The sequence below is a fragment of the Carlito syrichta genome, unplaced genomic scaffold (genome assembly GCF_000164805.1).
Source record: "Carlito syrichta isolate Samal-C Ts95f unplaced genomic scaffold, Tarsius_syrichta-2.0.1 Scaffold303220, whole genome shotgun sequence".
NCBI lineage: Eukaryota > Metazoa > Chordata > Mammalia > Primates > Tarsiidae > Carlito > Carlito syrichta.
In genome coordinates this window covers 28,557-39,337 of record NW_007247316.1, presented here as the reverse complement: position 1 = coordinate 39,337, position 10,781 = coordinate 28,557, and the positions used below count along the sequence as shown (strand labels likewise).

Sequence of the window (10,781 nt, the reverse complement as noted above, 5' to 3'; positions counted from 1 at the left end):
CGCTGCCCAGGCGGGTCTCGAACCCGCGGGCTTAGGCAATCCACTCACTTCAGCCTCCCAGAGGCACGGGATTACAGGCTGAGCCACCGAGCCCGGCTAAGTTTTTTTTTTTTAGCATGGCTCATGCCAGAAATGTTTTGTGCAGCATCATTGTACTGAATGTACAGCCTTCCAGAGTGTGACAGCTGTGAAGGATAACAAACATCAGTATGTTATTTCTAGCATGTGTTAAAAATTCATTCTTAAAACGTGTAGTCCCAGTCATATGAGCTAAAATTGTCCTGTCTGGACCCCCTGTGCCAAGAGGACAGGACCTACAGCTCATGACACGGGACTAAGAGGTTCTGGAATCAGACCACTATTCCTTGTCTCTGTAATGTACTTGTTAAGTGACTTCAGGCAAAGGATTTAACATCTCTAATCATGGGTTCCCTCATGTAAAATGGAGCTAATAGTAGATCACATAGAATTGTAATTAGATTTAGATGATTTATGTTAAAAAGTGCTTAGAACAGCTCCTGGCAGATAAACAAAAATGTTTGTTAAAAAATCTAAATAAGCCAGGCTTGGTGGCTCAGCCTGTAATCCCGCACCTTTGGGAGGCTGAGGTGAGTCAATTGCCTGAGCCCGTGGGTTTGAGACCCGCCTGGGCAACTTGGTGAGACCTCATCTCGACAATAAATCAAAAATCAGCCGAGCATGGTAGCGCACGCCTGTAGTTCCAGCTACTTGGAAGGCTGAGGCGGAAGGGTCGCCGGAGCCCAGCAGGTCAAGGCTGCGATGGCCGGAAGCAGCCACTGCACTCCAGTCTGCGCGACAGAGTGAGACTCCAACTCAAAAAAAAAAAAATCTATATACGTACAGATTTGGGGTGGGGAGGAGGTTACTGAATAAATGCTAGCTTTCAGTATTTTTTTCCTGTTGAGATGAGGTTCTCTGTTCCTTACCCAGAGTAGCCAGCATTGGCCAAGGGGCAGCTTTCATCATTTAAGGGGCTAAAGAAAATATATTGGGCTCTTTGCTCTCCCTGGCATTCAGACATATACTAAGAACCATGTTTCTTTGTGTGGAAGGAAAAGTGAGTGGACTTCTTAAATTAGGCTGAGGGGAGAGAGATTAACTCAGAGAGCCTGCCATAAAGGAGAGCCACCATGGTGTGGCAGCAGCCTCTGGGGTAGTCCTGGGTTCTAGTTCTAGGTCTTTTACAAACCAGCTCCAGGAATTAAGCAAGTCACTTAACTTGTCTGGGTTTCAGTTTCCTGTGTGTAAAATGAAGATAATAATATCTGTCATGTGCTTGCCAGAGTTGCTGTGAGGCTCAAATGAGGTAACATATGTCAACATCTTCTGTAAACTATAAAATACTATAAATTTATCTTTTGTAAATTGTACTTTGTTAAATATACCCATGAGTATATGTTAGATTGTTAACAGGAAGGTTGGGATCAGAAATGTTCAGGGGTACTGTCATCTCCCTGACATCTCATTTACAAACCTTCTGTCCCCGCAGCACTTAGTATTTTCTGAGATAGTTGGGCAATACAAGAACGCTGTGGTGCTGCACAGTGGCTAGTGGGAGAGGTAGGGGGAGACGGGTGTCTCAAATACACCTTACATGAGCCTGTTTCCAATACTTGATGGTTGAGAAAAATGTTTCCACTTTCTGCCTTTTGGAAATTCATCTTTTTCTCACAGTGGTTGTTTGAGAGTCAGCAGAAAGGGATCTTCCAAAAGGCTCTTACTCTGGGAGAATATTGGTCCTGTTGAGTACGCATAGTGTGCCACCCTGAGTCGTGTTCCTCTCTGTCAGGCACTGTGGATCCTCTTAGTTACTGAATAATGTTTTTGCTTTTGTCAAAAGGCAGTTCACAAGATAATAATCCATATTATATGATTATTTAAGTTCTGTGCATGCTTTAGGAAACATACTGACCAGATTTCAAAACTGTTAAATCAAGCCTGTAAAGCTTCTGTTGTTTGTTGGGGTGTCAGTACTTCTCCCCTGTGCCCCGCCTCAGCCCACTGGTCACAGATGAAATAAGGAGGAACACTTGCTGCTCTGTCTTAGTACCCTTATGAGCAGGGGGAGGCGAATAAATGTTCATAGTAGAGAGATTGTGGTTATCATCTGCATGTTATTAACCCACACCAGAAAGCTGCACACAGATTTTCTTTTTCCCAAATTGAAGCCAACTTCTTGCTTCCTGTCAGTTACCAGTGTTCTTGGTATTCTTGTCTGTACTTGCTGTCTTGATCATGAAATAAGTCCTTTGATGCTCCTTTAGTGGCTTGTGTACTCTTTGCCCCTCATAATATTTCCTTTTACCTTAATTTTTAAAAATTCTCAATTCCTTTTTAAGACAAAGTCTCTCATCCATTAAAGGCTTTTAGAGTACTGAGCTCTTGTAATATCAATAAGTCTGTGACTAAATCTAGAAGTAAAGTTCCTTTGAACAGAGCAAAGCTGGGTGTTGGGAGGTTGGGGAAGGCCTGTCTCAGTTTTGGGTGGGCGGCAATGGTCAAGGGCTGGAGAGAAGGCTCTGCTCCTGGGGTTCCCATTCTTCAAAGACAGGAGGCAGGGTGGGTGGGGGGAGCTGGGGTTCAAGAATGAGGAAGTTTGGAGCCTGCATGTGGTCAGGGGCCTCCTTTCCCAAGAAAAGTGGAAGCATCCCCTTCCAGACTGAATGGTTCCAGAGAGCCACCTTCCATATTCCCTTAAAGACAAGAAGAGAGAGCTCACTGGTACAACAGAAAATTATTTTCTTCAGCAGTAATAACATTTCTAACAAATGTTTTGTTGGAAATATCTTTGTACCTAACCAAGGTGCCAAGGTGTAATCAGTTGTTGAACTTTTGCTTCTCATTGTTGTCTCCTTTTGTTCTTTTTAGCCTGCTGTATGTAACCCACTCCACCGTCCTGTGGGACATATTGTCAGTATATGGCAAAGCCTGCACAGAGTTATTTTTAATAAAATGTATCTTTTCTTTCAGCATGCTTTTCACTTCCACTGCATCTCTCGTTGGCTCAAAACACGACAGGTGTGTCCATTGGACAACAGAGAGTGGGAATTCCAAAAGTAGGTATCTCTGATTGTTTTGACATTATCAGACTGGGTTTTGTGGTCAGTGCCATTCTCTAACTTACCTAAAGTTGGAAGGAGCACTGTCTTAGAAGACAGAGACATGGACCATGCCTTCTTTTTTAAAACTAGACTTTGGCTAATTAAGCTAGGAGTTATCTACTGGAATATGCACAAAGTATTAACCAACATTAGATGTTGGTAGCCTAGGGTTTCCCAACCTTCTAGGGACTATGAAAGTAGAAAACGTAGGAGTCTGTAAAATGTTAATTTAATTAATTAATTAACATTAATTAAATATTTCCAAAATTACATCCCTAATGAGGTTCCATGGGCTACCTAATTTTAGGTAGCTTTGGGCAAGACGTGTATCTACTTATCATATTTCATTGCTTTATCTCATACTGGTAAATTTTGATATAGCATTTATGTCTTTTTTTTTCTTTTTGAGTTGGGGGTCTCACTCTCACCAGGCTGGAGTACAGTGGCACGATCACGATCACAGCTCACCGCAGCCTTGACCTCCTAGGCTCAGGCAGTCCTCCCTCCTCAGCCCTGAAGTAGCTGGGACTAAGGCGGCACCATCTTGTCTGGCTAATTTTGTTATTACTTGTAGAGACAGCGTCTCACTGTGTTGCCCTGGCTGATCTTGAACTAGACTCAAACAGTTCTCCCATTTTAGCCTCTCAGAGTGCTGGGATTATATGCTGGGATTGTTGGCATGAACCACCATGCCTGGCCTATGTCTATCTTGATTAAATTTTTGTTATTATATGGATAAAATATGACTTGGTAAAATTTTAATAATTCAGACAGTCAGAAGGATATACCACAGAAAATGAACCTCTCTCTTTATTTATTTATTTATTATTGAGTCAGAGTCTCACCCTTTCGCCCAGGCTAGAGTGCAGTGGCACACTCATGGCCACTGCAACCTCGCCCTGCTGGGCTCAGACGATCCTTCCTCCTCAGCCTTCCAAGTAGCTGGAACTACAGGTGCATGCCACCATGCCCAGCTAGTTTTTTGATTTATTATAGAGACAAGATTTCACCAAGTTGCCCAGGCTGGTCTCAAACCCCTGGGCTCAGGCAGTCTCTCACCTTGGCCTCCCAAAGTTCTGGGATTACAGACTTTTGGCACCTGGCCTGAGTCTCTCACTTTAAGCCCCTACTTCTGCTCATTGAAGCTAACCATCAGCAGCAGCCTCTTAGTAGCCTTTCTGACTATCTCCATGTATGTACTGGCATTTATATGGGTGCATATAAATACATACACATGTCTTTTTCTTAACATATATGTGAGCATTCTATACATTCATTCGCCTTTTTTCATTTTATACCTTTTGAACATTTTCCATTTCCACAATGTCAAACTACCTCCTTTCTAATAGGTGCAGAACATTTATGTAGATGTACCATCATTTTAAAAAAATTAAGGCCAGGCATGGTGCCTCACTCCTATAATCCCAACACTTTGGAGCCTAGGGCAGGAGGATCACTTGAGGCCAAGAGTTTGAGACCAATCTGGGCAACATAGGGAAACCCCACCTATACAAAAAATTAAACATATTAGCTGACCATGGTGTTAAGCATCTGTAGGGCTAGCTACTTTGGAGGCTGAGGCAGGAGGATCACTTGAGCCCAAAAGTTTGAGGCTGCAGTGAGCTGTGATCATGATATTGCACTCCAGCCTGGGCAACAGAGCAAGACACTGACTCTCAAAAAAAAAAAAAAAAAAAAAATCAGTCTATATTGATGGACTTTAGAATTTCTAATTTTTTATTTTTGTTTTTGTTTTTTGGTTTTTTTTTTTAGTCGGAGTCTCTCTCTGTTGCCCAGGCTGGAATGCAGTGGCACACTCACGGCCACTGTAGCCTTGACCTGCTGGGCTCAGGTGATCCTTCCAAATCAGCCTTCCAAGTAGCTGAAACTACAGACAGGCACCGCCATGCCTGATTTTTTGATTTACTGTAGAGATGAGGTTTCACCAAGTTGCCCAGGCTGGTCTCAAACCCGTGGACTCAGACAATCCTTTCTTCTCAGCCTCCCAAAGGTTAGGATTACAGGCTTGAGCCACCGCGCCAGGCCTTAAATATGTCTTTATTAGTAGGATATTCCTAGGTTTAAAAACAAAAGAAATAGAATTATTTTTATTTTTTTTTTGATTTGGAGTCTTACTCTGTCGCCCAGGCTAGAGTGCAGTGGCATGCTCACAGCCACCCCAGCCTTGACCTGCCAGGCTCAGGGGATCCTTCCATCTCGGCCTTCCAAGTAGCTGAAATTACAGGCAGGTGCCAACATGCTTGGCTAATTTTTTGATTTATTGTAGAGATGAGGTCTCTCCAAGTTGCCCAGGCTGGTCTCAAACCCGTGGGCTCAGGCAATCCTCTCACCTTGGCCTCCCAAAGTGCTGGAATTATAGGTGTGAGCCACCATGCCTGGCAGAAATAGAATTCTTTTAGTTTGCAAAATGTTTGGAAATCTGTTATTGGTATAGTACTTTTGCTTTTATCTATTTGTTTATTGTTTTTGAGTCAGGGTCTCACTCTGTCATCCAGGCTGGAGCCCAGTGGCATAATCATGGCTCACTGTAGCCTTGAACTCCTGAGCTCAGATGATCCTTTCACATCAGCCTCCCAAGTTGCTGGGACTACAAGTGAACACTACCACACCCAGCATAATTTTTTTTTTTTTTTGAGTTGTAGTCTCACTCTGTTCACTCTGTTGCCCAGGCTGGAGTGCAGTGGCATGCTCACGGCCACCACAACCTTGACCTGCTGGGCTCAGGTGATCCTTCCGCCTCAGCCTTCCAAGTAGCTGGAACTACAGGTGCACACCACGACGTCTGGCTAATTTTTTCTATTTATTGTAGAGATGAGGTGTTGCCAAGTTGTCCATGCTGGTCTCGAACCCATGGGCTCAGACAGTCTTCTCACCTTGGCCTCCCAAAGTACTGGGATTATAGGTATGAGCCACTGCACCCAGACTGCAAATTTTTAAATTGTAGAGAGGCAGTCTCACTGTTACCTAGGCTGGTCTTGAACTCCTGGACTCAAGTGATTCTCCTACTTCAGTCTCCCAGGGTATTGGGATTACAGAAGTGAGCCACCGTGCCTGGCCCATCTTTTTTGGGGACAATATTCAAGTGTATTTCTTTTGTTTGTTTTTGTGGTGGAGTCTTACTTTATGGCCCAGGCTGGAGTGTAGTGACACACTCACAGCCACCCCAGCATTGACCTGCTGGGCTCTGGCAATCCTTCGACCTCAGCCTTCCAAGTAGCCGGAACGACAGGCGCATGCTACCATGCCCAGTTAATTTTTTATTTATTGTAGAGACTAGGTCTCGCCAGGTTGCCCGGGCTGGTCTCAAACCCACGGACTCAAGGCAGTCCACTCACCTCGGCCTTCCAAAGTGCTAGGATTACAGGCTGAGCCACCGAGCGTGGCCTCAAGTGCATTTATTATGAGAAGTACTTAAGGGATCTAATAGTCTTTCTGGATTATTGAAGCTGCGATCCAGAGTTCTAACGCCCAGGTTTCTATCCATATAACAAATTATTTTAATCAGAGGCTAACTGCCCAAAAAGATCAATTAAGACAGCCGGGCTCGGTGGCTCAGCCTGTAATCCCATGCCTTTGGGAGGCCGAGGTGAGTGAATTGCCTGAGCCCGCAGGTTCGAGACCCGCCTGGGCAACTTGGCGAGACCTCATCTCTACAATAAATCAAAAATTAGCCGGGCGTGGTAGCGCGCACCTGTAATTCCAGCTACTTGGAAGGATCGCCGGAGCCCAGCAGGTCAAGGCTGCGGTGGCCGGGAGCGGCTACTGCACTCCAGTCTGGGTGACAGTGAGACTCCAACTCAAAAAAAAAAAGATAATAATGAGGCATCTTATGTTCAAAAAATTTGTTTTTATGTGGAAGAAATTTCTTGTCGTTGTTTATTTTTATAATCTTGTTAGATCCAAATGTTGGCTTCTGAGGAAATCAGAAACCCCCTGAAATCCATGCCTAGCTTTTCCACAGTTCTCTTTCTGTATAGCTGAATGTAATCAGAACTGTCATTGGAGCTGATGATAGATTGAAGTTTGTTCAATTGCTATTCTCAGTATGTGCCTTACCCAAAATATGCCTGAGTACTGGAGTTGAGTTGAACATTGGCTGCTGAGGGAGGGCGGGTGGGATTGGCAGATTGGCAGTTGAGGGAAACTGCCAGGGGAGGGAGGGGCACACCTTATCAACAAGGGTACCTGCATAATCAACGTTTGTGTACCTAACCCCGAATTGTACCCCACATCTTTATAATTAAAAAAAACAAGAAATAAAATTGACTGCCAGAGGCAGGGGAGCCCAAAAGCTCAAACTGTCTGGCACCTGTCAGGTGGGTATGGTTGAGTCACAGAGAAGGCCCTTAGTAGGTGAGATGTTATGAAGAGTGGTGAGATGAAAAGGGATTCACAGTGGCAGTCAGAAGCCAGTGTTGTTACCCGACTCTGGGCATACTTGTGGTCACTCACATCTTTTCTAAGTTATATCTAAAGTTGCTCATATTGCCCAGGCACAGTGGCTAATGCCTATAATCCCAGCACTTTGGGATGCTGAGGTGAGAGGATTGCCTGAGCCCGTGGGTTCGAGACCAGCCTGGGCAACTTGGCAAGACCTCATCTCTACAATAAATCCAAAAATTAGCCAGGCGTGGTAGCGCGTGCCTGTAGTTCTAGCTAGTTAGAAAGCTGAGGTGGAAGGATCGTCTGAGCCCAGCAGGTCAAGGCTGTGGTGGCTGTGAGCGTGCCCCTGAACTCCAGCCTGGGCGACAGAGTGAGACTCAAACTCAAAAAATAAATAAATAAGGCCGGGCTCGGTGGCTCAGCCTGTTCCAGCTACTTGGCAGGCTGAGGCGGAAGGATCACCGGAGCCCAGCGGGTCGTGGCTGTGGTGACCGGGAGCGGCCACTGCACTCCAGTCTGGGCGACAGAGTGAGACTCCAACTCAAAAAATAAATAAATAAATAAAGTTGCTCATATTAGGCCGGGTGTGGGTGACTCATGTCTATAATCCCAGCACTTAGGGAGGCCAAGGTAGGAGGATTGCTTGAACCTAGGAGTTCAAGACCAGCTTGGGCAACATAGTGAGACTTTGTTTCTTAAAAAAAAAAAAAAAACAATCAGCCGAATACAGGCGCATGCCTGTAGTCTCAGCTACTCGGGAGGCTGAAGCAGAAGGTCGAGACTGGTGAACCATGATTATACCCCTGCATGATTATACCCCTGCCTGGGTGAAGGAGTGAGGCTCTGACTCAAAAGTAAAACTGTTCAGTATGTTAAAGCAAGTTTTATAGTCACAAACATGGGATTAATAAAAGTAATTTAATTTCTCTTTCAGGTATGGGCACTAGAAAAAAGAATTCTTCCATCAAGCTTAACTGTTTTGTTACTTAATGACTTGCCCTCCTGTAACTTAATTATAAAATAGATAAAACTGTGTCTTTTCCGCTTTGTCTTTTCAGTTTGCTTTTCCTGCAGCCTTATTGTATTCTGTGTCAAATAAAGTCCTGTTGGATTCTAGCACAGATGCTGTCTCTTGTATATGTGGAAAAAATGAACATAAGTGAAGGGTCTCCTTTTCTGATGCTGTAAAGTTAACTTTTGAAAATGAAGTTTGTCCATTAGAACCGGAACAGGGTTGTCCTGTGAGCGCATCGCTTAGTCATAAGAAACTGGACTGTGAAGAGGAGCGTGGATCCAGGTGCCTGAAAACAGCAGTTAGCCCTGTCTTCCTCCTGGGTGACAGCAGTGGGCAGCTGAAGGAGAGAAGACCTTGACAGTCAGAGTCATCCAGCTCCGCTCTGAGTCCTGGCTCCACAGCCCCATTTTGGGCAAGTCGCAGCTCTACTCTTGAGCTTTCCTCTAGAATGTGGGTCTCTGTGGACCAAATGGCCTCACATGGCCACAGAAAGAGGCTATGTAAAATGTAAAAACCACTATACAAATAATTAAATTTTTTTGTGTATGATGTGTTGCTTTCTCTTCTTAACTTAGGAAAAAAAACTTAATATATAATCTTGGCTGACAAAAGAATAGTTTATGAACTTAAGTTAAAAATTGATGTCTCTTAAAATTGAATTAATAAGCTGGGTGCAGTGGCTCATGCCTGTAATTCTAGCACTTTGGGAGGCAGAAGTGAGAGGATTACCTGAGCCCAGGTTTGAGACCAATCTGGGCAATTTGGCAAAACCTCAACTCTAGAATAAATAAAAATGTGTCCAGGCGTGGTGGCACACACCTGTAGTTCCAGCTGCTTGAAAGGCTGAGACTGAAGGATTGCCTGAACCCAGCAAGTTGAGGCTACAGTAACTGTGAGTGTGCCACTGCACTCCAACCTGGGTGACAGAATGAGACTCTGACTCGAAAATAACAAGGGGTAGGCTTTTATTCTTTTAAAACCATTTTTTAAATTTCTGTTTTATTTTCTCATCCAGGCTGGAGTGCAGGGGCACACTTACAGCCACCGCAGCCTCAACCTGCTGGGCTCAGGTGATCCTTCCAAGTAGCTGGAACTATAGGCACACACCACCATGCCCGGCTAATTTTTTGACTTACTGTAGAGATGAGGGCTTGTCAAGTTGCCCAGGCTGGTCTCGAACCTGTGTGCTCCCAAAGTGCTGGGATTATAGGCATGAGCAACTGCACCTGGTCAATTCATATGTTTTAAATAGCATGCTGTTCTGAGTAGCATGATGAATTATTTTTATTTTTATTTTTTTTTAGTCAATCTCACTATGTCACCCAGGCTGGAGTGCAGAACCACACTCATGGGCTCCACAGCCTCGACCTGCTGGGTTCAGGTGATCCTTCTGCCTCAACCTTCCAAGTAGCTGGAACTACAGGCACACACTACCATGCCTGACTAATTTTTTTATCTAATGTAGAGATGAGGTCTCGCCAAGTTGCCCAGGTTGGTCTCAAACGCCTGGTCTCAGGCAGTCCTCTTGCCTCTGCCTCCCAAAGTGCTGGGATTGCAGGTGTGAGCTACCACACCCAGCACAGGATGAATTCTTAGCTGATCCTGGTCTATCCTTCCTGGAACATGAGTTATCCCTTTGTTCACTGGATCTATGCTATCTATACTACCTAAACCATCCTGATTATCAGATTGAAAAAACATATGGTGCTATTCATGGTTTTAGGCATTCACTTAGGGGTCTTGGGATGCATCCCCCATGGATAAAGGGTGGACTACTGTAATTGGTAGGTTTATATAAAAAAAATTACAGTTCCCAGAAGAATAGGAATGGTGTGGAGCAGACAAGATATCTATTATAATAAAGACTTGCTAGGGGCCAGGCTTGGTGGCTCAGCCTGTAATCCCAGGGAGGCCTAGGCTAGTGAATTGCCTGACCCAATGGGGTCCGAGACCAGCCCGGGCAACTTGGTGAGACCTTGTCTCTACAATAAAAAAATTAGCTGGGCGTGGTAGCATGCGTCTGTAGTTCCAGCTACATGGAAGGCTGAGGCTGAAGGATCGCTGGAGCCCAGCAGGTCAACACTGGGATGGCCGTGAGTGTGCCACTGCACTCCAGCCTGGGCGACAGTGAGACTCCATTTATTTAAATGAGGTGGACCTCATTTTTAAAAAAAAGCCGGGCTCGGTGGCTCAGCCTGTAATCCCGCGCCTTTGGGAGGCTAAGGTGAGTGGATTGCCTG

At 44.8% G+C, this 10,781-nt stretch overlaps 1 protein-coding gene across 3 annotated transcripts in view; it reads left to right on the top strand.

Moving 5' to 3' along the window:
* RBX1 (ring-box 1) overlaps positions 1-9,090 on the top strand; it is a 17,769-nt gene extending 8,679 nt beyond the window's left edge. For 2 of the 3 annotated variants that reach the window (XM_008058129.1, XM_021712377.1), the window contains 2 exons: positions 2,992-3,077; positions 8,461-9,090. In XM_008058129.1, the coding sequence (XP_008056320.1) occupies positions 2,992-3,077; positions 8,461-8,473 (99 nt within the window). In that variant the 3' untranslated portion in view covers positions 8,474-9,090. The remainder of the gene's footprint in view (positions 1-2,991; positions 3,078-8,460) is intronic. The other variant, XM_021712379.1, reaches the window with a different exon arrangement.
* Positions 9,091-10,781: the final 1,691 nt, after the last annotated feature.